At 51.6% G+C, this 26,272-nt stretch overlaps 12 protein-coding genes across 12 annotated transcripts; 6 read left to right on the top strand and 6 right to left on the bottom strand.

Moving 5' to 3' along the window:
* Positions 1 to 293: 293 nt before the first annotated feature.
* On the bottom strand, positions 294 to 761 carry ASPACDRAFT_45661 (uncharacterized protein; the record flags this gene model as incomplete). The annotated part of the gene is made up of 1 exon (XM_020201647.1): positions 294 to 761. One exon carries the CDS (start codon positions 759 to 761, stop codon positions 294 to 296), a length of 468 nt encoding a protein of 155 aa, XP_020053910.1.
* Positions 762 to 2,515: 1,754 nt separating this feature from the next.
* Positions 2,516 to 4,954, top strand: ASPACDRAFT_1890175 (Hsp70 family protein; the record flags this gene model as incomplete). Its single annotated transcript, XM_020198563.1, has 9 exons — positions 2,516 to 2,617; positions 2,655 to 3,203; positions 3,384 to 3,429; positions 3,486 to 3,744; positions 3,794 to 3,899; positions 3,961 to 4,067; positions 4,136 to 4,334; positions 4,392 to 4,527; positions 4,584 to 4,954. The coding sequence occupies 9 exons, from the start codon at positions 2,516 to 2,518 to the stop codon at positions 4,790 to 4,792; spliced, it is 1,713 nt and encodes a 570-aa protein (XP_020053909.1). The 3' UTR covers positions 4,793 to 4,954.
* Positions 4,955 to 5,416: 462 nt separating this feature from the next.
* ASPACDRAFT_1872880 (Zn(II)2Cys6 transcription factor) lies at positions 5,417 to 7,955 on the top strand (the record flags this gene model as incomplete). The annotated part of the gene is made up of 7 exons (XM_020198010.1): positions 5,417 to 5,542; positions 5,601 to 5,632; positions 5,681 to 5,789; positions 5,838 to 6,055; positions 6,104 to 6,192; positions 6,243 to 6,850; positions 6,905 to 7,955. Exons 1-7 carry the CDS (start codon positions 5,466 to 5,468, stop codon positions 7,953 to 7,955), a joined length of 2,184 nt encoding a protein of 727 aa, XP_020053908.1. The 5' UTR covers positions 5,417 to 5,465.
* Positions 7,956 to 8,368: 413 nt separating this feature from the next.
* ASPACDRAFT_1872875 (putative haloalkanoic acid dehalogenase) lies at positions 8,369 to 10,640 on the top strand (the record flags this gene model as incomplete). The annotated part of the gene is made up of 2 exons (XM_020198009.1): positions 8,369 to 8,974; positions 9,636 to 10,640. The coding sequence occupies 2 exons, from the start codon at positions 8,372 to 8,374 to the stop codon at positions 10,638 to 10,640; spliced, it is 1,608 nt and encodes a 535-aa protein (XP_020053907.1).
* Positions 10,641 to 11,231: 591 nt separating this feature from the next.
* Positions 11,232 to 12,001, top strand: ASPACDRAFT_123476 (actin-binding ADF family protein). The gene is made up of 4 exons (XM_020196643.1): positions 11,232 to 11,272; positions 11,331 to 11,341; positions 11,406 to 11,706; positions 11,767 to 12,001. Exons 1-4 carry the CDS (start codon positions 11,267 to 11,269, stop codon positions 11,899 to 11,901), a joined length of 453 nt encoding a protein of 150 aa, XP_020053906.1. The 5' UTR covers positions 11,232 to 11,266; the 3' UTR covers positions 11,902 to 12,001.
* Positions 12,002 to 12,808: 807 nt separating this feature from the next.
* On the top strand, positions 12,809 to 13,953 carry ASPACDRAFT_45657 (uncharacterized protein; the record flags this gene model as incomplete). Its single annotated transcript, XM_020201646.1, has 2 exons — positions 12,809 to 13,464; positions 13,545 to 13,953. The coding sequence occupies 2 exons, from the start codon at positions 12,809 to 12,811 to the stop codon at positions 13,951 to 13,953; spliced, it is 1,065 nt and encodes a 354-aa protein (XP_020053905.1).
* A 106-nt stretch (positions 13,954 to 14,059) lies between these two features.
* Positions 14,060 to 15,542, bottom strand: ASPACDRAFT_1872873 (uncharacterized protein). Its single transcript, XM_020198008.1, has 2 exons — positions 15,194 to 15,542; positions 14,060 to 15,090 (listed from the first exon to the last, which is right to left on the bottom strand). Exons 1-2 carry the CDS (start codon positions 15,267 to 15,269, stop codon positions 14,123 to 14,125), a joined length of 1,044 nt encoding a protein of 347 aa, XP_020053904.1. The 5' UTR covers positions 15,270 to 15,542; the 3' UTR covers positions 14,060 to 14,122.
* A 1,490-nt stretch (positions 15,543 to 17,032) lies between these two features.
* ASPACDRAFT_45655 (glycoside hydrolase family 93 protein) lies at positions 17,033 to 18,397 on the top strand (the record flags this gene model as incomplete). The annotated part of the gene is made up of 4 exons (XM_020201645.1): positions 17,033 to 17,592; positions 17,667 to 17,783; positions 17,847 to 17,895; positions 17,966 to 18,397. The coding sequence occupies 4 exons, from the start codon at positions 17,033 to 17,035 to the stop codon at positions 18,395 to 18,397; spliced, it is 1,158 nt and encodes a 385-aa protein (XP_020053903.1).
* A 387-nt stretch (positions 18,398 to 18,784) lies between these two features.
* ASPACDRAFT_1904369 (prolyl hydroxylase family protein) lies at positions 18,785 to 20,706 on the bottom strand. Its single transcript, XM_020198804.1, has 2 exons — positions 20,393 to 20,706; positions 18,785 to 20,338 (listed from the first exon to the last, which is right to left on the bottom strand). The coding sequence occupies exons 1-2, from the start codon at positions 20,673 to 20,675 to the stop codon at positions 19,167 to 19,169; spliced, it is 1,455 nt and encodes a 484-aa protein (XP_020053902.1). The 5' UTR covers positions 20,676 to 20,706; the 3' UTR covers positions 18,785 to 19,166.
* A 448-nt stretch (positions 20,707 to 21,154) lies between these two features.
* ASPACDRAFT_53731 (uncharacterized protein) lies at positions 21,155 to 22,381 on the bottom strand (the record flags this gene model as incomplete). Its single annotated transcript, XM_020202790.1, has 4 exons — positions 21,155 to 21,275; positions 21,337 to 21,620; positions 21,684 to 21,872; positions 21,926 to 22,381. 4 exons carry the CDS (start codon positions 22,379 to 22,381, stop codon positions 21,155 to 21,157), a joined length of 1,050 nt encoding a protein of 349 aa, XP_020053901.1.
* A 694-nt stretch (positions 22,382 to 23,075) lies between these two features.
* ASPACDRAFT_123473 (uncharacterized protein) lies at positions 23,076 to 23,629 on the bottom strand. Its single transcript, XM_020196642.1, has 2 exons — positions 23,474 to 23,629; positions 23,076 to 23,424 (listed from the first exon to the last, which is right to left on the bottom strand). The coding sequence occupies exons 1-2, from the start codon at positions 23,510 to 23,512 to the stop codon at positions 23,254 to 23,256; spliced, it is 210 nt and encodes a 69-aa protein (XP_020053900.1). The 5' UTR covers positions 23,513 to 23,629; the 3' UTR covers positions 23,076 to 23,253.
* Positions 23,630 to 25,291: 1,662 nt separating this feature from the next.
* ASPACDRAFT_45652 (uncharacterized protein) lies at positions 25,292 to 26,272 on the bottom strand (the record flags this gene model as incomplete). The annotated part of the gene is made up of 3 exons (XM_020201644.1): positions 25,292 to 25,549; positions 25,598 to 26,095; positions 26,150 to 26,272. 3 exons carry the CDS (start codon positions 26,270 to 26,272, stop codon positions 25,292 to 25,294), a joined length of 879 nt encoding a protein of 292 aa, XP_020053899.1.

Raw genomic sequence — 26,272 nt, 5'->3', positions numbered from 1 at the left:
ATGAACGTGGAGGGGATTTATCGAAAACCCCGATTGGCTCGATGCCGAATTATAGGAGATGTCCTACTGTAGTGGCTGTGTCCAGTCAACTTAGAGGGTTAATCCTGCTGAACCCATTGGACTGAGTCTACTAAAATGGTGCGGTGCTGCTATGTTTACGTTTCCATGACACATGATGCACATTTCGAAATGGGCTGAAAGCAGCGTCTGGGTCACAATTTGGTAAGCAAAATACATCGATGTAGCACTAAGATAACTGATTAACGGAAAAGCACGCAATGAAAGTGATAGTACTACTTCGTGTCAAGAACCATTGGGTCTTCGTCGTCGTCGTCGTCATTATCGTCATCATCATTCTTCCTGTCGGGACGCTTCTCAAAGTGACCAGAACTTTCCACACTCGAAGGTCGTTTCATCCAGATAGGCTTTTCAGGGTTGATGGATCTCCCTGCCTTGGAGAACCTATCTGCCTCTTCGAGCCCCTTTGCTTTGATAGAACGGCTAAACTTGGTAGGCTGTTCATGCTTGGTATGCGCAGTCCGATCATTGACTAGGACATTTGCTGCTGCCCGCACTTTCGACTGGTCGTAATGTTCGCCATGCACAGACCCAAAGGCCAAGACAGCGGGTTGAACAAAGAGCACAATATCCTTTCCATCAAGACGTGGATCATCCTCATCTAGTTGGTGAAGGCGCTGCGCCTCTGCCCTTGGATCTCCATTCCTAAACCGTGCTATCTCACGTAGGCAATGGCAAGCCATGTTTGTGCGCTGGGTCCAAAGAGACAGGGCCAAATGAGTTGCTTGACAGAGCAAGCTTTCGAGTTCCTTGACGCACACGTAAATGCTATATGAATTCTCTAGATTGATCAAGAGAGCTTTAGCAGAGCCGCTGACAAAGAATTGCGCTTGGTCTTTGCTGAGAATGTTGATTCGACTATGGAGAAAAGGCTGAGCACTCTCGCCTGAGGGTACACTGAGCAATCGCAACATCTGGGAGCGCCAACTATGGGCTTCCTTTTCGTCAACTACTCTCATGTATTAGTAGACTTCAAAGCCAAATATAGCATATTTGATTACCTTGTTTCATATGTTGATAAATCCTTTGCAACTCGGAGGGTATGGACACAGAATAGATGGGTGTAGTGGCCCGAAAGACATAGAAAGGATCTTGGAACATGCTTTGAAACACGAATCGAGCCAAAAGAACTTGCATCAAAATAGCTGGGACTTTGTCGGTAGAGATTGACAGCTTGTTGGTCAGAGACTTCCAGGTGGCTTCTTTGCAATAGTCACCTAGCCCCCTAACAACCACATCCAGTTCTGATTCCGAATTGGCTTCCAGATCAGTCACACGTGATACAGCATACCTTCTAGCCCATGAACGCATGTTATCTTTGAGCCTTATCAGAGCACGTCGAATATCTTGGTCCTCCATCGGAGGCGGCCCCTTTAGTGCCACTAGGTTCTGGAGAGCCGATTCCTGCTTTGCGTCCATTACAGCCTGAATTTCCGCATTCTTCCTTCTTTCTGCTGCAAGCTTCTTGCGAAGACTCTTAAGTTCCCTTCCTAGGTACTTAGCCGTGTCGTCGAGGTTGGACACTTGCTGGTTGTGTTCATTGCTCTGTCGATGCTGACGGACTTCGGTTTCTTCACTTAGAACCCCACTTTTCCTGTGCGGCCTATCGACCTCGTCTTCGGGTTTGGCCTTTGGTGTATGCGCAGTGAACCCTGGTATAGTATTTGCATTTTGAGTAGGTGTGATGATAAATTCCGGCTGTGTTGGTCTATTCCATCCAAATGAAGAATCCCGAGACGGTGAGTCAAGCTCGTCCTGTAGATTGCACTCCTAAACCATCAGATATAGATCGTGGGGAGCGTGGAGATATAGGCATTTTACCTTCCGGCTTGGGCGCGACATCTTGTCCATCACTTTCAGAAGACTAGCAAAATCGGGAAATCTGATTCTCTTCCGTGTGCAGACCTCCAATAAGGTCGTGGGTTATGGACCCAACATCCCTTGCCGCTGGTTGATAGCGAGGTGGTGAAGACTGGCCTTGACTGGTGATGCTGTTGCGGGCGTAGAAAAAAGGTTGATGGTCAACATATATCGTTATGGGGAAGAGAAGATTATTTGAGAGATGATCAGAATAGGATGAAGAGGACAGGTTGTGTTACCCTACCAGTATCCACTCATTCCAGCCAAATGATGTTGCTCTTCATGTTCATTCACTCGCTGCTAAAAGTAACCCCTCTTATACCTCACCCTCACCTTACTACAAACGTGACATGACCATCATTTTTGATACCTAGCTTACTGCTGTTTCTTTTTCTCCTAGTCCCTGGAATGACTCTGGTTCTCTACCTTGTCATCTCCCTCTCCTTACACCCATCTGCAATAGCATGCCCAGCGACTACATCTGCTAAGAACCATCACACTTCTACTATTGATTACCCCTTCAATCTTATATTTATTCATCTTTCCCAGCTTGCCATCATCTGAGCAAATATCTAGAATGCCATCATCAAAAGCTCCTAGGCTAAAGGCCGCCTACACTGCGGATGGCAAGATCATTGTGGGCATAGATTATGGAACCACATTTACAGGAGCCAGCTATGTGAGCTCTCGAGGGTCGACACTAAATGACATCACAGTCCATCGATTCATGGCCCGGAAATGCGCGAGGCATTGATACAGTTTCCAAATCCCCATCCCGGATCGCATACGCGGCCGAAAATCCCCGAGCTTCCAGAAACCTCTGGGGCTACCAGATCTCGTCTAACATGTCAGCATATGCTTGGACTAAGCTACTGCTGGATAATAACACCAAGCTAACGGAATATGATGATCCGGCTCTTGAAGCGACGCTGGGAACAGGGATCTTACGCCTTCCGGCCGGAAAGTCAGCGGTTGATGTTGCGGCTGACTATCTGACCCTCGTCTATCAGCACATCAGACATACCCTTGTCCGACACATTACGGAGGAGGCTTTGAAGAAAACCCCATTGGAATTCTGGTTTACCGTGCCAGCGATTTGGTCTGATCAAGCCAAGCATGCTACCCGAACGGCTGCTCAACGGGCTGGGTTCTGGTCAAGTCCCGAAAGGCCTCACGATCGCTTGTACTTCATCAGCGAGCCCGAAGCGGCGGCCATTACTGCACTGAGAAGGTACACCAGTGATAGTACTGGAGGCTCTATCACGGTAAGCCCTCATATTGATTTTATCTGAAGGCTTTGTTTCTCATGGTCACAGGTCGGAGACGGTGTGCTTGTTTGCGACTGCGGGGGAGGAACAGTGGTAAAGAACACCCCCCAACACAGAAGCCTACTTGTTGATCATGCTGAGCGTTCTATTCAGGACATTACAACTTACGTTGTCAAGAAAGTAGCCCCAACTCTCAAGTTTAAAGAGTTGCTGACAGGCGTTGGTATGAGTCCCCGGTACTATTCTGCAAATACACTTGTTGCTAACCACTATTACAAGGCGGAAAATGCGGTTCTACTTCCATTGATCGAAATTTCCACAAGTTCATGTCACACCGCTTTGGCGACGCATTTGACAGGTTGCCAATGTCTACCAAAGGCCCCGGAAGCGCTTTTATGGACAAATTCGAGATTATCAAGAAAGACTTTGGGTCGTCCACTTCATACGATATCTTCGCACTACCTCTGAATATGAAGTTGCCACATACGACCAGTCCCGAATATTTCGACGTGGAGGAGCGCCTGGTGCAGCTTACAAGGTAAAGTTGGAACCCCGTGGTTAAGGAATAGATACCTGAACTTGCATAGTGATGACATGCGAACGTTCTTCGACCCTGTTGTGGACAAGATTATCAACCTATTGCAGGGGCAGATCGCAGAGGCGCGCAAACTTCGCGGCAAAAAGCCGATAAATGTGTGTAGTTTTGATCTAGTATCACCCACCCTCTTACCCATGAACTTATGATTCTGTCTAGAGGATAATCCTTGTCGGTGGCTTCGGCGGCTCGGAATACCTATGCCGGCGTGTTCGCTCGACGTTCGGAACCACGGGCAAGATTACCGTCACTATTCCGCCGAATCCGTGAGTGACCAATATGTGACTCTGATTTTCATTGTCGCTAACTTGATGACAATACTGACGACCCTTAGGCAAACGGCTATTGTACAGGGTGCTGCTCTCCGCGGCTTGGAAGGTATCCGATCAACCACCAAGCTCTGCCGGCGCCACTATGGTTTTGAATGCGCGATCGATTTCCGTGAAGGTCTCGATGACGAACGGAACGCCTGGATAGACCCGTTTAATGACAGGAAATTGGTTCGTGGTATCATGAAGTGGATGATTTCCAAGGTGAGATCTGCTAAGCCCATTGTGTGACCACCGAGCGCCCACTAATACATCCAGCAGGGTGAAAAATACGCCGAGGAATACAAGCAAACTGTATACACTCGGTGGACCCACAGAAAGTGTGACTCCCTGATAAAAAGCACCAATTCTTACGCCAGTGAGAAAATGCTGGCTCCAGAACGAATGGATGCTGACGGTATGTTCTCCCCCTTAGGTAAAGTGGGCTCAAGTCTAACCATACACTACTGGAAGGCGTCTACAAGGTTGGCTGCATTGTCGTTGACTTCACTGAAGTCGACCTTTCTCAATTTCCCGTAGTGAGGAAGGGCGGGCAGAGAATCTACAATCTGCAATACAACATTAGGGTGACATTTGGCGCGCAGGATGGATTGTTGAAATTTGAGGCAACCTGCCAGGGGAAAATAATTGGTAAAACGAGCATCGAGTTCACAGCGACCTGACTGGCGCAGTGTTTTGTCTCATGGGTGTGGCCTTGTTCCTTTCTCTCCTAGGCTGTGGTGGATACCCGGAATCCTTTATCCATGGGCAACAGAATGCCGATACCATATATGCTCGTCTCTAGGTGCTCACAGCTTCATAATTGATGCAAAGAAGAACCAGCTCTATATTGGATCTTGTGCCCGCCAAAATTGGGTTCCCTTGTAGATTGCGAAATAAAATGTAAGGAAAGAGTTACTTGTATGCCGGAGCCTTCGAGAAGGGTGGCGGTCCGGGGATCGTCGTTTCCCTTTGGTAGCAGTTTCCAAAGGTAGAAATGTTCTAGGCCGTAGAGATTGACAAGACGCCTTGAGCTCAATGGGTCGACGCTCCAAATCGAGAAATTTAGTTGCGTTTATAACGGAATACAATCAGTCTCAAACTCAAGTAATGTATGGAGACAGCTGACGAATGTCGTTCGAGTGTAATAAAAAAAAGCGAACAGCTACCGAGCCACGATGACGGCCTTACTGCCTAAGGCCTTGATTGCATACAGAGCAAACAACGCGCCGCCGTCCCTTCCGCCGGTTGAAGAGGAATGCGTCGCACCTCAGCATCTACTCAAAATCCTTTTTCTTTCTATTCAAGCTGGCTCCAACAACTCGACTGTTCTTCCCCTGAGCCCGTGTGGCTGACATGGACGCCCCACGGCGTATGGGCCGCCAAAAGCGACCGCGAGTGCCGGAATCTGCACGGAAAAGAGCAGCTCAAGCGTAAGCTGCCGCTCTTCGCAGCATAAAGGAAGCTAACCCGTCCACCGATCGCCGACAGCTGTGTCCCTTGTCGGTATCACAAAGAAAAATGTATAACATTCTCTCCCACTTTGGTTGCAGCTACTGACGGAGTTTTAGGCGGCGGGGGCCAGCCGTGCGCACGCTGCCGTCAGTACAATCGCGCGTGCCGGTTTGAAACGGCCGCATTGCAGCGGTCAGGCAGAGAAACCAACGACAATGCTACTGGGTTGGACTGAACTGAAGACTCATCCTACAGGATACTAATATGTAATAGATCTGGATCCAATCCTAAGGCGCAAGACAGGGAAGCTGTTATGATGAGGATAATCAAACATTTCATCGGCGATGTGGCCACTGACACGGCGAGTTTGCAAAGTATTGCCGATGCACTTGAGAAGCGAAGTCCGGACCACGACGTTCAAATAATATCAGCGACGACGGAACCAGAACCAGAAAACTTTTCTCTTGAGCCACTATCGAGCAGTGCCATGCGTAAGCTTCAAAACACCAATTTTCTCGGACACGACTGACAACTTCCAGACTATTACGGGGAGTTATCTCACTGGAACTTTTCCCAAACGCTTCTTCGTAGGCTGCGGAGTTTAGGCAGTGGAACGGGCCAGAACCATGTATTTACGCCTGACGAAGTCGTTTAGTAGTTTCTGCTGATTGTGTTTAGGGGATAGATAAAGTCCGCGGAGTACATCGTGCGACCGACTTACAATCACCTACATCAGTGGTCTCCTCTGCTATGGTTTACTTCCCACCTAGGGATATCGGAGAATTCCTCACCGAGACGTTTCTTCAATTTGCCCAGACCAATTACTTCTACTTTGACGAGAGAACACTACGACAGAAGATGGACTATTATTATTCCAATGAGCATGCTCTGGCGATACACGACGCTGGATGGATATGTACCCTTCTCATGACCTTTGCCATAGGAACCCAGTTTGCCTATATGCAGATGAAGCCAACACAGATGAGCCTCCATCTTTCTCAAGAGATACCAGATGATCGTGCTGGGCTAGAGCTCTATCGATTCTCGTGTCGACTGATTCCTGACCTGATTACCGTGGCATCCGTTGAGACGGTACAGGCCTTCTTGCTACTGGGTAGCTACACGGTGCCGATCGACACATCTGGCCTGGCCTACACGTATTACGGCCTTGCCACTAAGATGGCGATTCAGAATGGCATGCATAGGGATAGTTCTCATCTCTCGCTTGACCCTGATACTCTCGAGTGGCGGAATCGTCTGTGGTGGTCCGCCTACTCACTGGAAAGGTGGTCCCTGCCACGAAGTCAGCCTCATGGTCTCCGTTACTAACTCTAGTATAGTCGCATCAGCATTCTACATGGAAGGCCAGTGTCTGTCTCTCGCCTTGAAGTCGATGCAAAGTTTCCGACCGACCAAGCCTTACCCCTCCCGACCGGAAGAGCTTCAAACCTAGAGAACGTGAACGCAAACATTTTCTTGACGGGCCAGTTGAGCAAGGTATCCCAGACCATTATGCACCTGCGGGGCTGTCCACGCTTTCAGCAAAAGAGCCACCTTCAGGAGCTGATGGTGATCCGGTCTAATCTCAGCAAGTGGTGGTCAACCCTTCCGGCCGAAGTCCATTGCCGAGATCTGACCCCAACTGGACCTCTGTTCCGCTGCAATGTTCACCTGGAGCTGAGTTATGATACCATGATAATATACATGGGCCGTCCATTTATATTCGCGCCCAAGCCAAGTCTTTCCTTGGGATCAGACGCGAGTAGTGAGAGTCCGATAAACACGCTTTCGACCGACTGCCTCAATGCCGCGATACGAATCATCGATCTCTGCCAGCTTCTGCACGACTCGGTCGGAATCGCCCGTGTCTCATACACAGAATTCAGCTCCTGCCGCGCGGCACTGCTTGCGTTGATCGCGCATAGCCTAAACCACCAGGCAGACCGTGTCCTGAACAGCCTGTCTCAGGGCATGATTCTCATCCGACAAATGTGCGTGGGTGTAGAATCCGCTCGATCGGATGTGGCGGCTATCGAAGCATTGGAGCTGGCTCGTCAGCGGCTGCAGCGGCAGGAGGATCGGAAGCAAGAAGGGAACCACAATGTAGACTCAGGATATAGTCAGTTTCAGCGATGGGCACAACTTTGGCAACCTGATAGTCTCACCTCGCACCTTATGCCGACTCCTGCGCCTGGGTCTCTGGCTGATCTCCCCGAGAATCTGACACCGCCCTCCTTCGATGGGTTCTTTGCCTCCTTGCCTCAAGAGCTGGACTCTTTTGCGACCATCACGGGTTCCGATCAGTTGTTCTTAGATGATAGTTGGCTTGGGGAGATACGAAGTTCTATCATGTCTGAGGAAGGCAGTATCCCTTTCGGTCCGGGATTGTGAATGTTCGAGTAGGATTTTGAGCGAATGTGTGTTATGGGAATGATGCAAGTCATGATGACATTCTTCTTGTAGACTGTCGCGATGGTCTTGCACTGGGCGACGCTTCTGACACAGCTGTATTGTACATAACATTCGGGTTCAGCTTCCAACAAGACCTCCCGCATCCCATGTCAGAGAAGTGAGCAGTGACCGAGCAGTACCCGGGCCGAGAGAAGCTGGTCCGGCACCGGAGTGACAGGCGGGCACTCGATCGGGTAAGCGTACCCGAGTGGGGATCTTGAGGGGAAATGGTTTACAATCCAGGCTAACTGCTTCCACTCCCCGCACCAAGCAGCCATGATGTATATCTATCCTCACAGTCCTATCGATTCTGCTCACACATGATTCTAATCAGAACACAATCCTCACCACCGACCATGGCTCAACTATCTGACTACCGTCTGCTCACATTTGACGTCTACGGCACGCTAGTGGACTGGGAAACCGGCATCCTCACCGCCTTCCAGCCCACCTTGGAAAAGGCAAACGCGCAATTCTCGCGCCACCATCTCCTGACTATTTACCACGAGCTGGAACATGCGCAACAGGAACAGACCCCAGACATGCCCTATTCTGAACTCCTGACAACCATCCACCCCACCTGGGCGGCGCGTCTAGACCTCCCCGCCCCCTCCCGCGACGAAAGCATCCGTTTCGGCGAATCAGTCGGCAACTGGCCCGCCTTCCCAGACACCGTCGACGCTCTCAAACGACTCTCCAAGCATTACAAACTAGTGGTACTCTCCAACGTCGATCGCGAATCATTTGCCAAGACGAACGCTGGCAGTCTTCAGGGATTCGAATTCGACTTGATCATCACCGCGCAGGACGTGGGGAGCTACAAGCCCGACTTGAAGAATTTCGAGCATATGTTGGACGCGGTCAAGGAGAAGTTCGGAGTGGAGAAGAGCCAGGTGCTGCAGACGGCGCAGAGCCAGTTCCATGATCACTACCCTGCAAGCAAGGTGGGGATTAAGTCGGTCTGGATTGAGAGGCTCGGGGCTACGATGGGGAACATGGAGGAATCGATCTTTGACTGGAAGTTCGATACTCTAGGCGAAATGGCGGATGCGGTAGACGGTGGACGATCAGATCCTAGGCTGGGCTGAGCGGGAATGGAACCAAGATAGATCCAGTAGATGAAGTTATCTGTGTCTCATTTTCCCATCCTGTCCATCGCTCGGGTTTGTCGGAGCACACGCAATTGTATACTGCTTGCCGGGTACAGGTACCCGAGTGGGGACGGAACAGGGCGCGGAAAAGTGGGCACGGCGCAGAAAGCAGCATAGCGGAGTGGAGTAGTCGCCAGACACGGACGAATACTAAAAGGGCTTTAAAGAAACCTGTAATTGAGGGACACAAGCTAAAATAATCTCCGAGCAAATGTCCATATTCTTCGAGTCTGAAGCCTGCACTCAACACTACATGCGGCCCAGCACTACTGCACGGTCAGTCTCCTAGCCCACTCACAACCAGTACAGTCGCTGACAAGCTATCCAGACAGGCCATCTCCAAAATCATCACCTTACCCTCGAGACCACGACCACGACCACACTCACGACCCAAAATGCGGTTCGCAGATGTAACTCCCCTTCCTGACATCCCCACCCTCCCAGCCCCAAGATACTAACAAAGCAACAGGTAGCAGTAACCTACACGGCCGACCAATTCCACGGCCTCTACCGCGGCGGCAAACCGCACCACGCACCAGACTGGGCGCACGTCGTCGCGCGCGCCCGCGCCCACGGCTGCGAGAAGATGCTCCTGACCACGATGACGCTGGCCGGCGCATCACAAAACCTGGCCATCACACGCGAGTACCCGTCCATGTGCACCATGACGCTCGGCGTGCACCCTTACCACGCCAACGAGATCTACGCCGACGAGGCCGCAGCCGCAACCCCGACTGACTCCTACCTCACCCGCCTCCGCGAACTAGGCCACTCCCTCCTCGCCACCACCACGCACCACTCCCCGCTCGTCGCGTTCGGCGAGATCGGCCTCGACTACGTGTATCTCGACCGCGCCGACAAGGCAACCCAGCAGCGCGCGTTCCGCGACCAGCTTGACATCGCGGTGGAGATGCACCTCCCGCTCTTCCTGCATGTGCGGGGCGAGGGGGCGTGCGAGGACGTTGTCGCGATCCTGCAGCCGTATTTGGAGCGGCTGCCGGTTGGGAGGCGGGGGCTGGTGCATTCGTTTGCCGGGTCGGCGGAGGAGATGCGCGTGTTGGTAGGGCTGGGGTTCGGGATTAGTGTCAACGGAGTAAGTTTTCGGACGGAGGAAGGGCGCGAGATGGTGCGGCAGGTGCCGTTGGAGGTGTTGCAGTTGGAGACGGATGCGCCGTGGTGTGAGATTGTCGAGGACGATGCCATCAAGCCGTTCTTAGAGGGGGCGAAGCCCCTGCCCGCGGCGAGGAAGAGTAATAGGTTTGTGGAGGGGTTGATGGTCAAGGGGAGGAATGAGAGTTGTGCGATGGAGCGGGTGGCTAGGGTGGTGGCGGGGTTGAAGGGGGTCGAGGTGGAGGTGGTTGCTGAGGCGGCGTGGAGGAATAGTGTTGCTATGTTTGGGTTAGGGGAAGGGGATGGGGAAGGGGATGGGGAGGGGGAGGGGGGGGGGAGAAGGGGGGGAGAATTGAAGCATTGAGTGGTTCGATGGATGGACTAGTGTATATTATCTATGAATCATGTGAATAGTTAGATGTTAGAATTGCTACGCCAGATAGAGTGGTTGTTGTTTACTGTTTTGCTGTTTTCATAGAGCTACCCCTCGGCTGGAAAATGAGCATCAATTGTTATAGCGCTACTGTTAGCGTCATGATGTTCGTTGCTTGATGGAAATGCGATAAAAACACGAAGAATAGATAGCGATCATGAAGGACCACGAGTCTACCGGTCTCTAAGGGGCACAAGTCGCAACCACAGCTCCTTAATTGCTGCCTGATTCCACGTCGCAAAAGATGCTTTGGTCGCCAGTTTTACTACGTCAAAATACGTGACTGAGGGTAAATCTATCCATAGTGTACGTAGCTCATTTTCCAGGCAGCTTCAATATTAAGTGACAAAGAGGCCGAGCTTTCCTTCAATGTTGAGCTTCACAGGCGCTGTTGCCTGTCGATGAGCGGCAACGTTGGCGTTGTGTGAATACACAGCTGCCTAACACAACGGACATATATATCAAGCATTTGCTTCTGTCTTCCCTGCAATGATCCAAACGGTGGTTCCATGGTGCAAGATTAAGTTAATTTCCCAGATTATTAAAATTACTTGAAGATGTCGGTAAGTGCAACTCGAGTCATGAGATGTCGACTCGACACTGACAATCGTCCAATCTCAGATGCCATCAGGGTACGTCCTAAACTTCCCTGGCCCATGAAATCATCTCTTCCAAGTTTACATCTGACCAGAACAGAGTCATGATCTCGGATGAGTGCATCACCGCGTCCCGGTCACTCCGCTTCGGCAGAGGGCCCAAGAAGCCCCGGTTTGTGATCTACAAGATCTCCGACGACGAGACCACAGTCGAACTATGCGAAGCCTCTAGCGAACCAAACTACGAGGTCTTCCTCCACTCTCTCTGCGGCGCAGGAGACAGCACGGCGAAGCCAATGCCACGATACGCGGCGTACAACGTGGAATATGACCTCGGGGAAGACGGGAAGCGCTCTCGCCTGGTGTTTATCAGCTGGGTCCCTCAGAACACATCATTGAAGGTGAGCTCCGCCACATCATCTTTGACAGCCCATCGAATCGAAGTTGACGCTTCTGCGAAGCTGTGTATGTTGTATGCGACCACAAAGGAGCAGTTAAGGAATGCGCTCGACATCAAGCTTGCCATCCACGCGGACACCCCGGATGAACTCGAGTGGCGGAGTATATTGAGCGTCGCTAGTGGGGGCAAGGTCTAGAGATTGGGGTTCTGTCTGGTATATTGCCGTTCGAAGCATGCGCTATATCTTGTTGGCAATGTGTATACGGTAGTAGATAACATTTAAATTACCACCCTACAAATACTACGATTTTCTTTTCTATCTTCACCGCGCGACTTGGTATTTCCTGGTGAGGAATAAGTATGGCCATCTTCATAAGCGTCTTTTTGAGCATTTCTTTAAGCAAGCACAGTAGTCAACATAGCCTTTCTAAATACCTTAGATGATATGATATCTGTATTAGGATTGCAGTAGGAATGCTTGGCCTTGATATACGTTGGGCATCGCCTCAACAACTTGTATCGTACAAAGTATAATGTCTACGTCGAAAGTAAGAGATGATATTAGTCAAGTTTCTTGATTATTCCAGAGATGTATGACTTTGATGTTTTACCGATATGAAGTACGTACGAAGGTGCTTAGAGGTAGGGCATGAAGTTATTTTACCGGCAGAATGGAAAGTGAAGCACGAAATCGAGTAAGGCATGGAACACATTTAAGTGAGGGGCAGCTGCTATGCACATAACTTATCCTGGATTTGATCATTACTGCGGAACATCGCGTCATAGCTCTTCGCCGGTTTGCAAACGCTAATACAAGTGTAATAATAGCTACATGCTTTCCACCTGGTGACCAGGCTCCAGTTGACATGGACAGTAGGCACTGCTGCGTAAGCATGCGTAATCATCCTCGGGTAGTGTCGAACCCGGTGGCCGTGGACCGTCTTCATCGGATCCCGTTGTGCCCGCAATACCGGTCCCCCTGCATCTTCATCGTGCATCTTGCCCTATGCTTAGTCACGTAGATATGTATCGATATAAAAGCCGTAGTTGAGACTGTGGGCTGTCTGGGGGCGCTATCGATGGAAAGACTCTTCACTCTCACCATGGTCTCCAGAGATTCCGAGTCCGTGATCTCCCCAAACATTGGCGCCGGTCTGCGCACCTTCCTGTACTCGCAACTGTTCGTCACCCCGCCATACCCGCGCGAGTCCTTCGCCAACCAGACCATCATCGTCACTGGCTCTAATACAGGCCTGGGCCTCGAAGCCGCACGCCACTTTTACCGTCTGGACTGCGCGCGGCTTATCCTCGCGGTCCGCAACACTGCCAAAGGTGAAGCTGCCAAGGAGGACATCCTCCGCAGCAACATCACGCATCGTTCGGACGCGAGTGCGATCGAGGTCTGGTCGCTGGATTTGTCGAGCACCGCATCGACGGTTGCATTTGCAGAGAGGGTGAAGCATGAGCTGGATCGGGTCGACGTGTTGGTTGAGAATGCAGGGATCAACACGGGGGAGTGGACGCTGTGTGAGGGCCACGAGCAGGCGGTCCAGATTAATGTGCTGAACACGTTTCTTTTGGCGCTTATGCTCCTCCCAAGGCTCCGGGCCACCAAACATCTCACCGCTGCGGATGTTGTCAACCCGCATCTGGTGATCGTGAGTTCCGAGGCGCATCGGGTGACGTCGTTTCCGGAGATCAAGGCCCTGAATCTTTATGATGAGCTCAAGGAGCGGGAGCGGTTCAGTCAGCAGGCTAGGTTTGTTACTGTTCTTTTGATGTGCTTGTGCTTCTTTGAATAGATCTATAAGGTGGGTGGCTGATCATGATGACCCAAAGATATCAAGCCACAAAATTGATTGAAGTACTCTTCACGCGGGAGCTGGTGGCGAGGCTGAGTACTAAGCAAAAAGACGATGCTGATGGCACCTCGCCGGTGATTATCAACATAGTAAATCCGGGGCTCTGTGCCTCGGACCTTGCTCGAGCCGAGCCGCCTTCGATGATTGCACGGATAGCCCGTCGAATCCTTGAGCGAACAACTGAAGTTGGAGCGAGGACATTGGTGCTCGCGGCCTCGGCTCCGAAGAGCTCCTATGGCGAATTTCAAAGTGACGGGAAGAATCAGAATGTTGAGAGTTGGATCTATACCGAGGAGGGGCGAAGGGTACAGAAGAAGGTCTTCGAGCAGACGCTTGAAGTCCTGGAAGAGCGCCGGCCGGGGGTATCCCTAGAGGCCGGTCTTTGAACAGCAGGGGAGTCGAGCATGGCCGACCAAAGGACCTTAATTTTTGTAGAGACATTACGCAAATTACAACCCTGGAAGTTATTTCAATATTGACTTGGTTAACTTTTCGAGGAGAGATTAAGAATTATTCTGTTGGTAGCTCTAGAGATGAACATACTAATATCAAAAATCACGGATATGTTTTCCCCTCCTCGCAGACCCGCTTAAACACCTCCTGGGTATGCTCCCACACCTTCTCCACCGCGCCCTGCTCTCTCGTCCTCTCAATCTTGGTATTCTTAGGATACGCCTCCCCATCCCAATTTAACCAGTAAGACCCACCCCCCTTAACCCCATCACTACCAACAGCAACATCCCCATCCCCGGCCCCCTTAGCCTCCCCCACCAGCCGCGAAGGATACCTTGGACTCGTGGCCGCAAACAAATGGCGCTCGCCACTCTCCCCAATCGGCACTAAGAAAGGCGACAACACCTTGCCCATAACCGCCGTCAAGACCTTCCCCGCCGGCAGCTCGCGCATCGCCCCCGTCGCCACCCCGGACGGATATGCATGCACAAACGAGGTAGCAGGGTACCGCCGCGACAACTCCTCGAGGAAGAAATTCCCCATCAGTCCCGCATGATGCCCGCACTTCTTGAGCGTGAACGTCTCCTTGAGACTCAGGTCCTTAAAGTCGAGCACCCCCGCCCCGCCCGCCCGCACCGCCACCACCGGATCCAGCACCGAGACCACCCGCGACAGCCCACCAGAACCTTGTCGCTCCGCAGCAGTCGTAAGCAAGGGCATGAGCTGGGTCACGAAACGCATCCGCGCGTAATAATGCAGGACGAACTTCCGGTCGAGCCCCTCGGCGGTCTCGTCGCGGCCCTTCAGGGTCAGGTACCCCGGGGTCATGAAGAGGAGGTTGAGGTGGGATTCCCGGGCGGCAATCTCGGCGCAGACGCGGTCGACATTCGTGAGAAGGGAGATGTCGGCTTGCAGGAAGGTGGGTTGCGCGGCCGGGTTGATGGCTTTTAGGTCAGCGATGGCGCGGTCGGCGGCCGGTTGGCTGCGGCCGATCAGGTAGATTTTTGGGGATGGTGTGTATCGTGCTAGGGTCAGGGCGGTGGAGAGGGAGATGCCGGAGGTGCCGCCTACTTTGGGGGTGTTAGTGGTGATGCATATTGAGGGGGAGAAAGGGCAGTTGCAGCAGCGGGTTGCTGGAGTAGCTGTGTAGGAGGGGAAGGGGGTGCGACGTACCGAATACTGCGACGAGATCGGGGATCGCAGATTTGAGGGTCGCATTGTGCGCTTGGATGGTCTGGAGGGTCACCATCGCTGCTTTTGGTACAAATTTTGCCTGTGATGTCAACGGATAGGTGCTTGAATTGGTGGTTGTCTTAGTGAGGCAGCAGTTTGTGAATCGGGTATCGTATCAGGCTCACGGTGATAAGCTTTGGTGTGATGTTGGTGGATATATCAAGCTCGTGGGATGATGAGATAGGCTGTTGAGGGGCTTGAAAGGGATGTCAGTATCTTTGGTACAAAGGACAATGATAATTCAACAGTGCGTGTGGTATTTAAATCATATTTAAATCAGTGCCAGAACCTTAGGTTTATAACAGTTGAACGGCGATAAGAGCAGTCTTGAGATCAGCGGGGGCTTAATCCCATCCGATCCCGCCAAGGCATAAGCCGAACACGGAAATTCACCTAATCTCCTAAACTCCAGCCAATAGGATTCCATATCGGATGTGGCTGACGTTAGCCACCATTCTGGCTGACATGAGCCACACCTTGCATGCTTGACAGATCATCAACCACAATACAACTGTGTTTTGAGTTCCAGGCATCCGTATGGTCGTCTATGAGCCTATTAGGGGATATTATTTCTAGCTAAGAGGTGGAGCAGACAGTTTCGAGTTGACCCGATCCATGCCTTGAGTTGTAAGCGGCGCCTAGCATAACCCCAAGAAAGTGGATAATGAAACGTTGGCCTTGCATCACGATCATGCGTAAGAGAGTTCGAGACAAGGGCACGTCGCAGTCAATAAGTTCACATTCGACAAGGCTCCGTCGCATCAACTGTCCTCTGCGATCAGTAATTGTGCTGAAAGACCGGTGACCCAAACATTCGACTGATGTATTTCGGCAGTAACAACGGCCAGAGAAGATGGGCTAGGTTTTCTACCTTGCAAGAATCAGTTCTTTCGTCAAGATAGTTCATAACGGGATCTCGATGAAAGGAACAGAATCGATGGTTATAGTCGATCGTAAATCCTATATCATGTAGTCGAAATCAATCCCAGCTAGTTTAGGATCGCTTGGGCAGCTAAATTTCATAGTCTCCTATTCTCTCTCCTCCGGAGTGAAATATCCGGTTTTACTAGTGCAATTGTACGGGAATGCGGAGGGAAGCTGACGACAAGCGAAAGCATCGACTGATCGTCATTTTACAGCGTTTATCCATGACACTAACTCGACCTCTCATGATGCTGACATACGAGCGGTAGCAGCCAGCCACTGCTAGTGATCGTCAGGAACAATGAGCAGAACACCACAAACCCCTGCACAATCGCACTTCTGCTTCCCATGTAGCACTCAGACCGCTACTCCTCAACCCAGTACCTGGATGGCTGGCGCAATTAGTCCACCGGCTTTGCAATACATGCCGAGGTCAACAAGATGCCCAGAAGTACCGAGCAAATGCCAAGACTATGGCACTTGCGGGGTTTGTGGTATGTTCCCAAGGGCTCACTCACTACGTGGCGCCATCGCTGTTTGCAATTGTATGACTGCAAAATCATTCCTCATTGCCTCATCTCGGTAAGAATGGCCTGCAGGTACTAAAGACGCCATGACGTAAAGCGAAGAGTCCCCAGGTAGCAGAAGAACGGGGTGAAGAACCCATGTGGCAGGCTTCCCCTCCCGATTGACGGAAAATCTCCCGAATGGGATGATAGCCCTAAAAGAACAACTCCGGCGGGATATGCACCCCGCAACTTCCTCAGCTCGGAGGACTATAAATTCCCCCGCAAATTTTGCGGAGTACTTGTCCATCAAGTGCGAGAGTCAATTGAAAAACCAAACTCAAGCAACATGAAGCTCACCGGCCTCGCCTCGTTGGTCTTGCCTCTGCTCCTGTCGCCCTTGACGACGGCAAACCCATTGCCCAAGTCCAATCCGAGCACCATCACCACCTACAGCGAGACCGTCATCTTCGACCCGCCCTCCAACTACACCATTCCCCGCACCCTTTATGCGCGTACGCTAGAGCTTCCCTCTGGAGTTCTCCTCTCGACATGGGAGAACTACTCGGGCGACACTGACGGCCTCGTCTACTTCCCCATCTACCGCAGCACCGACCACGGTGCTACCTGGAAGGAGATCTCGCGGGTCGAGGACACGCACAACAAGATCGGGCTGCGCTACCAGCCTTTCCTCTACTACCTGGATCAGAAGCTGGGTGGCTACCCGGCAGGCACGATTCTGCTCGCCGGCAACAGCATCCCCGAGGACCTGTCCACCACGGAGCTCGACCTGTATGCCTCGCGCGATAACGGTGTGACCTGGGAGTTCGTCTCCGAGATTGCCAAGGGCGGCGAAGCGTTGCCGGACAACGGCTTGACCCCGGTGTGGGAGCCGTTCTTGCTGGTGCAGTACGTATCAACCATTGACTGCCTCACCCGCAGCCCATACCCAGTCCTTTCCTCAGTTGCTGACCAAACCTCAGCAAGGGCAAGCTCATTTGCTACTACTCCGACCAACGCGACAACGCGACCTACGGCCAGAAGCTCGTCCACCAGACCACCACCGACCTGAAGAACTGGGGCCCCGTCGTCGATGACGTGTACGTTCACCACGCCCCCTACATCCCTGTCACCCTCAAAACAGAAGACTAAACAAACCACAGCGCTTACCCAACCTACACCGACCGCCCCGGCATGCCCATCCTCGCCCAGGTCAGAACCCCCCTCTGAACAAACCCAACCACCCACCGACCCACCCCCACTAACCTTCCACAAATTCCAGCTCCCGAACAAAGACTACATCTACATCTACGAGTACGGCTCCTTCTTCAACACCTCAACCTACAGCTTCCCGCTCTACTTCCGCATCGCCAGCGACCCGGAGAAGATCGCCGCCGCGGAGGGCCAGCGCCTGGTCGTCTCCGACGGCACGCAGCCCACCTCCTCGCCGTACGTGGTCTGGACCCCCTACGGCGGCAAGCACGGCACCATCATCGCCAGCAGCGGCACCCAGAGCTCGATCTTCGTGAATCAGAATCTGGGCCAGGGCGAGTGGACCGAGATCGCCACCCCGGAGAGCACGAGCTACACCCGGGATCTGCGCGTGCTGAGCGAGGACAATGGGCGGTACTTGCTGATTGCCGGGGGTGGGGTGCTGAATGGCGCGGATAATCAGGTTACGGCCAGTTTGGTGGATTTGAGTACCGTTTTGTAAGGGGGGGAAGCTTAAGGTTGCCTGGGGAAGGGTGATTGTACATATGCATCAGATTGAGGGGAGAAACAGGGGAAGTTTGCTGAGATAAGGAAGGTGGTCTATACATTTATTTGCCACAAGCAGGTGGTTGTAGATATGTGAACATTCATGATATCATTACCATGCGCCTGTGCCCTGCATGCGTCTCTTGCGCGTAGAGGATTCGTGGTGGTCTTTGAATTCCTGTCTCATTATGCAAGGAGAGAAGTCGTGAATCGATAAATAATTCACAATGCCACTGAAGTCGATTTGCAAGGGTTTTCAAGAATCATGCTTGCGGATTCTTTGGAGAAGGTACTTATTCTGGCTATCGGAATAGTAGCGCAGTCCTCGAGAATATGTTGCTGGGTAAAAACTTCGCTTCCTTTTGTCTGTCTTCGAGAGCGCAGAGAGCAGAAGAAACAGGATGTCCCCACTACTCGGATGCGAGTGATTCAGGTCACTCTGGATCGCAAGTTGGGACACGAGGAACTCAGGCAACCCCTAGTAACCACCGCACCAGTTGGAACCCAAGGCTCCTCGGAAGGAGTAGCTGCGATGGATGACGACCGAGACAGGAACAGTGACTCCATTTTAGCGAGTCTAAGGTCTATGCTGTTTGCTACAGCTATACAACATATAGTATCCGATCGGACCCACCAAGGGGGTCCCGACCGGGTCTTCGGCCTGTTGGCCGAATAGTGGAAACAAAGCAGGGATGGTGGTGCACCACATGCGCCGGCGCATCCTCTCATCCCTGTCCCGGCTTGACATCGTATTCTACATCACTTCTAATAATATACTTAGCCCCCTTCCTCACCCCAGTCCCCTCATGCAACAACGCTCCGTTCGACTCCCCGTGCGGGAACAACGCGACCGCGCCCATCACGGGCCGCACGGGGTAGGCGTTGAGCGTGCCTTCCCTGGCCGCCGGCAGGAAGAAAGTCGTCTCACCACCCTCGAACTCATCATTCAGGTAAAGAAGGAATGTGTACATGGAGCTCTGCCGGTTGTCCTCCGGCGAGGCGTCGTAGACGTATTTGTCCTCCGGGGTGATGCCGGACGGCGGCCAGGCGCCGTCGATGTGGCACCGGTACTCGGCCCCCGGGACGTAGCGGTACACGCGGAAGCGGCGGTTGAGGCCGCGGGCCTGACATCCATTGATGGTCTGGGGTACGTGGGGCGCGATGCGGGCCCAGAGCAGGTCGTGAAAGGCGGTATCGACCACCCAGTAGAAGTTGTGGGCCAGGATGCTCATGTCGCCGTCTTCGCGGAGGGGCGCGTCGGGCAGGAAGCCGACCGATTCGCCGGCGGCGATGATGGATTTGCATTCGGCGGGGGAGAGGATATCGAGGGCGAGGCCCAGGCCCGGGACATACGGGTGGGGGTGGTATTTTGTGGGTGGGGGTGTGGACGAGAGTGCGACCGCGTTGGGGGTAGTGGTATAGAGGATGGCCGGGTGGTGGTTGGGGGGCTTGCGCTGGGGGCCGGGCGTTGTTTCTATGATGCGGAGGGCGGAGGGGGAGGTTGGGGCCGATGTGAGGATGGATTTGTCGAGGACGGAGGCGTAAACCTCAAGTGGTGGGCTCGATGGTCGGAGGTCCCAGATGGATTGGAAGGCAATGGGAGATGTGGATGGAACCGCTTCCGGGCTTAGGTCGATGGGGGTGCTGACACGTAGGACAGCATCAAGAACGCTGAGAAGGTCCAAGTCCCTGGCGGTGCGCTCGATAGTGGCCTTTCCTTGCATGCCGGGCTGCGTGGAGAGGCCACTAACGACATCCAGATCTCTCACCCAACGACACAAAGCTCCAATTTTCGGTTGTTCCCCCCTGATCCTCATCTCTGCGAGCAGGACCCTGGCGTCAGTGTATTTCCCGTCGGCCATAGCGCCGGTGATGCGTGCGGTCAGATTAGCGCCCTCTATGAAAATCTGGGTCAGTGGCGAATCTCAAGGAGAGACGAGAATTAACGAACCAGCGCTGTTCACGCCCGTCGTACATGCCTGGCGAAAGTCATAGACCGCGGCCCGAAGATCTTTGCATGCTTTCGACTTGGTCAGGCTGGGATACTGTGTGAGGGTGGTGAGCGTCTCAATCGTGATATCGAGCTCCTCGTCCGAGACGACCGTCTGGAGATTTTTCGGCTCCAGGGAGCCTCCATCTGGCGGGGGCGTTAGAATTGAGGTGGTCTTAAAAGCCTTTTGAGGCAAATCGACCTGATTGTTGCGCTTTCGCTTGGCTGATTTGGACTTGGCCATGGTGATGTGATTGTGCTGGAAGGGGGAAAAGTTGACAGGTTCTCAATCTGGGGATGGAGTCGATGCTGGGCGCAGGATTGTGGGGATGACTAACCCTTATCTGATTCTTGCCGAGGTTTGGACCCACTTTTCGAAGATCGCAAACCTTCGAGTATGTTGAACTTCGTTCTAGTGCTTGTGCAGGCCCAGCAAAAGCTCGCATAGTTCACTAAAGGTGCATCTTTTGAGGTGTCCGGCGGGAGTGATGTTGTGAGCATTTATCGGAATAGCGTCACCCGTACCTTCCTTGCAAGCACAGAAGAAATGCCTCAAGACCGTTGAAGTGACCTCTGAAAATAAATCGAAACAGCAACAAATTCAGATCGTTGCGCGAGGCTGGAAAGTGGAATAATCTATGAATTCCGACCTTTCCATTCTCACCAAGTATCGTAACAATTTATCTCTATGCACAAGTTCCATCTTCTATATTCATATGCGCTCTAATCAACCAGGTGCTGTACAATAAGATCGACTTCTTCATCCACAACCTCGAAGAAATGCTCCGGTGGGTACTTAGCGGTCCAGCCGATCTGGTTGCCGTGGACAGCAGTGAACGAACACCTATTTCGAATCATTAGCATTAAATACCGACAAACAAGCGGAGCAACGTCGATCCACATACTTCCCACCCAGGACCACCGGAACAGCCGACGGTGGCACGCCAAGCGCCTCACCCATTCGAGCTAACACAAACTCATCAGCATCCATGACGACCTCGTCGTCCACAACATTGTGCTTAGCCAGTCCCTTGGCCATGGCCGCATAGACATCGTTCCACGGCAGACTGCCTGAGGCTGCAAGAAAGAACCCTTTTTTCCCATAACCGATCGCGTCACCCGAGAGAATCTTGCGCAGAATTTGGAGATACAGGTCCGCTGTATCAGCGACGTGGCTTACTGGCCAGCTCTAGAAGCGTGTCAGTGGGCATTCTCCTTGATATATACTCAGAAGAAAACTAGTTTTGCTCACCGGGTTATCAGTGTCCACACGGTACACGCGACGCAACTTCTTCGCAGCTCGCACAATGTCGACGTCTTGGATCGAGATCTGATTACCGAACCCTTCTCCTCGTCCGTATACCAGACAAGGCGCGAAGATGTAGCTTCGCACTCCATGGGCTTCTGATATGTCGATCACATTGAGATTGGCATTTGCTGGCTGTACAAATACTTAGTAATCTTGCACCAATGCTCGGGGCAGGGTGTACATACCTCAATGACGAACTCATGCGGCGGCGTCGCATTTTTGACAATGTCATACAGCTCGGGATCGGTGTCCAGTAACGGTCGGTCGTTCGGGATTCCGGCATGACGGCTGAATAGCTTGGCACCGGTGGTTTGCAGAAAATGCACCTCGAGGTTCGTCTCTTGTTTGACGCGTCCGAGGGCTTTGATAAGTGTGGGCTGGTGCTTTCCGGTGAAGGCATCGATCAGGAAGTAAATGATAGTGATCTTCTTGTCGATAATAAGTTGGGTAACGGTCTCATGATCGTTGATGTTCGCTATCAAGGGTTTGGCCCCGTATTGTTTGACTTTCTCGCCTTGCTCAGGTGTTTTGACAAGGGCGTAGAGCGTGTTGTATGGCGGGAGCTTGGCGTTGTTCCAGCGGGCGAGGATCGTCCCGCCAAGGTAGCCCGAGGCCCCGGTAATCAGAATGTTATGCGACATTTTCGAAAGTCAGTTCTCTAAATTGATTGATTTTGCATTGAAGTGATTCATGATATCTTAGGTACTTATATCCACCAAGACGTACTTTTGACAAGACTCACTGCTTCCTTGTTTGTCAACCTGTCAGTCAGCCGTGTGTTGCTTGGTGCCTATCGAATAAGCATTACTAATGGGGGGAGTTGCGGATTTGTCATTTGTCATTCGTTCTTACTCATGACATGAAAAGTGACTTAGGCAACAACATATAACTAGAATGGACCCGGTATACATACTATCTGGGGCATGGAACGGTATCATTCGATTTTCAAGCAGGGAGCAGGGTCTTTCGTGCCCCGGCGATCCTCCGCAACAGACAAACCCCTGACAGATAAACTCTACGCCAGTCGAACCGGTCCGCCCAAGCCCGGTCCCGTACTGGATAAATGTTAAATCAACATAAGCGTACATAGCTTGTCACTATATACTGGTAAATGCAGCAATGAGAGTCTTTCTCGAGTGAGCGGATCTATCTTCATCTTGAATGATCAGCAAAGGCCCGATGTCGGAAATTCCGAGCTTAGCGCGTCCGTACATATATTTGGAGGAAATGGCTACATCATTATCTTGAACCAGTGTTTGTGTATCGCGTGTTTTGAAGGCTTTCGGCCAATTCAGGTATTTCACACCTCGTAAAGTTAACACTTCTGGTCAAAGTCTCGGGAGAACGGCATGAGGCTCTAGCACAATTTGGCCACACGACTAACAATCAATTTACATACATGGTTCCAAATCCAGTGAAGAACAACGACTAAGTACCCGATGACGAAATCATGAAATATCACAATGTACTACAATCTGAGAACCCCGCATCCACTCTTCGCTGCACAGTGTCATCACTTTGCAGCACCCGACTGCTGAGATCCGCCACCCGAGCCGGTGATGCCTTGCTGGGCTGAACCAGAAGACGAGTACGCTGTGCCTGTGTTGGTGCTCGTTGAGCGATCGCCAGCGGCTTGAGCCCGAGCTGCAAAACCACCCGAGCTCATGTCATCCCCGCCTTTGGCCTGCTCATCAATGAGAAGCTGAATCGCCTGAATTGATGGGGGGCTATACCTGGGTTGACTGGATTCGCGAGCTATCTGACTTGCTCATGGGATTTGGCTCTCTGGATTCGTAAGTGTGAGATTAAGATAAATGTTCAGAAGGATTGTTTATACAATGAACGAAATATTGCTAGATGCGTTGTCTCTCTGTTTCTCTTGTTGATGTGAGAAGAACTATCGCTAGCGCTTATGATAATTCAACCGTGATCAAGGCAATCTAGTGTGTGTTCAGAATGATATCATGAGAGGAGGGGATCCGAGACTTTAAATGCTGTGCCTATGGTGAGATGAATGTTCTAGGCCTCGCAATTACTGACTGCATGTGGCGCGTCACACACAGTCTCACAAATCAGTCCACATGACCGAAAATTGTTCGTACGAACCAAGCGTGGATTACCCTCGTCAGCTGGGTTCCGCTAGGCCGTCTACTTTTCCTATCCGCATGTGTTTGCTCCTCGTTCTTGAGAATCGTCTTCTTCCACCGGCTGGTGAAATGTTCGCATACGTTCTAGTCAAGCCATCGCTCCAAGTACCAGTAAATTTAAGACACCACAGAGTCCGAACGAATGCACGATACCTAAATCCCTCTCCTTAAGGTTTATCACATCGGCCAGCCCGACAAGCCACTGAGCGCATCTGCATCTTCGGCACTGCAGAACTCATCGCTATTCACATAGAGCCTGCGCAAAGATTCTGGGATCTCGGTCCGTCTCCACACAATCATTACTTGCGAATTCGTAGCTCATCAAAGAAAAGTAACCGGTTGGACCCGATTATCCCCTTAGTATTCATCAAAAAGCTATAGTTTGTTTCTATCTTCTCACTGAGTTTTGGTGCGGTTTTGCATAATGTTCAGTAAGATCACAGCCTTGCTCCTGGCCGATATTCAACTTTTGGCTTGATGGAGAATGCCTTGAGTCGCCCGTGAAAAATCGATGCTTAACCATTGTAAGCCTTCCCCTGACCAGAGCGTTGACCAAAGCGTTGGTCGGCTGGGAAGATTGTAGCGATTGCGTATGCAAGAGAAGGTACGAGTTTGCGGCGAGCGAGGGAACTCAACGGTCTACTGACGCGGGGAATCTGGAAGCGGATTGCGTCAGTCAGAGTCATTGAAGAGGGCCTCCGGATTACACTCTCAAATCCACGGTACCTGATGCGCCTTGTATACGCGCGGAACAAGCCACCAACAACAATCCATTTCCAGATTATGCATACTCAACAAGTCTCTTATGATACCACGCTCTCGTTCTAGAAAGAAGAGTTTAGCGAATCAACGTGTCGTGCATGCAATTGACTACTGATAAGACTGTCAATTGAAACAAGAATGAGTTGGCTCCGGTCAGGGAGTGTGATTCAAGATGCAGTGTTTTCTTCCGGGGCTAAACTCTCTCGGGGTAGAAGAATGCATTATGTTAAGCTTCTGGACGCTTGGTCCACCATGATAATGTTTACCCTGTGGCGGGGTAGTGAATGATTACAGGGGCGGGATTGAAAGAATTGTATAAGTATAATGAACACGGTTCGCTTGCTGCAATAGGTAATCTTTGGACTGGTGGACGAGGAAGACTACTGTCATCACTACTGTGCCGTGATCTAGGTTTGATTTGCTACTTGATCACCGCAGTACAGTACAACGACATAATTGGGCGGAGGAATTAAGACAGGTGCACTTGAGTAAACCAAGTGTTTTTCAGTCCTCAATTTTGCCGGGGTAACCCTTGCACAAAGCTCTTACAGTCAAGGACGTAGATGCTGAATGTATCGTGTCGTCAGAGAGCATAATTCATCATCAAATCCATCCCACAGTTTCATGGTATCTCTGACAAGATCACTGACACTTGGTCCACATGTCAGTCCCTGAGAGGCTAGTCCACGATTTCGAAAATCCGATACCTTCGATATCTTCGTCGTCTTCGTTGTCTTCGTTTCTTTGTTTGCCTCCAATGTCTTCGTCGTGTTCGACAGGACCTGGCAATACCGGTTCTGGCGTGCCTGGTAGTCCCATCTTGATCCGCTTCCAATAGGTGTACGTCCCGTAGTAGTAACGGAAGGCCTTGTGAAGTTTCCCTTCCACTGCGTCCTGGGACTATGGAAATGTCAGACTCATCGAATCAAAAGCGATCCTTATGCATACCAGCCAGTCCACAAACTCATCCATCAAGGCAGCCTCATCCTCAAACCACTCTTGCTGCTCTTCTGTCAGAGGCTCGTCCTCGGGAAATACCCTCGACAGATCGAAGTCAATCCAAAGCACTCGTTCCGTCTCTCCAGAGCAGACCATCATATTCCTCGGGGCAATGTCACTGTGCAATATCTTCGCCGCGTTGATCTCGGACAGAACGTTCCGCAAAGTCTCCACCCTTGACTTAGTGTAATTGATGAGTTCAAGTTGTTTCATGCCGGGGACATACTCGATCAGAATCGCTTTTGGGGGCAGCTCGTCGTCAGTGAACATGTGCAGATTGGGCCAGAGTGTCAGGTCCGTAAACGTCATGTAGCCGTAGTAGTCAGGGATGACCCCTCGCGCGCAAAGTCCCTTTGCTTTTAGGCGTTCGTAGGATGTCACCTCGCGCATGCACATGCTGATTTCTTCATCTGGATTATCCCACTCCTCTCTAGTATATTCATGGAACTAGGCGGTGTCAAAATGACGAGCAAGCTGAGAGAAACGACTGTTGCGACTCACCACTTTCATAACACAGTCCATTCCGTGCACGGCGACTCTGAAAATCAGCGAGCTCTCACCTTCCTTGAAAGTTTCAAGAAAGGTGACCTCAGAAGGCGAAAGCTCGAGCTCATCTGCAACCAT

Source organism: Aspergillus aculeatus (assembly GCF_001890905.1).
Source record: "Aspergillus aculeatus ATCC 16872 unplaced genomic scaffold ASPACscaffold_13, whole genome shotgun sequence".
NCBI classification, from domain to species: Eukaryota; Fungi; Ascomycota; class Eurotiomycetes; order Eurotiales; family Aspergillaceae; genus Aspergillus; species Aspergillus aculeatus.
Note: the sequence above shows the minus strand (reverse complement) of the source record. Positions and strands in the feature narration are given on the sequence as shown.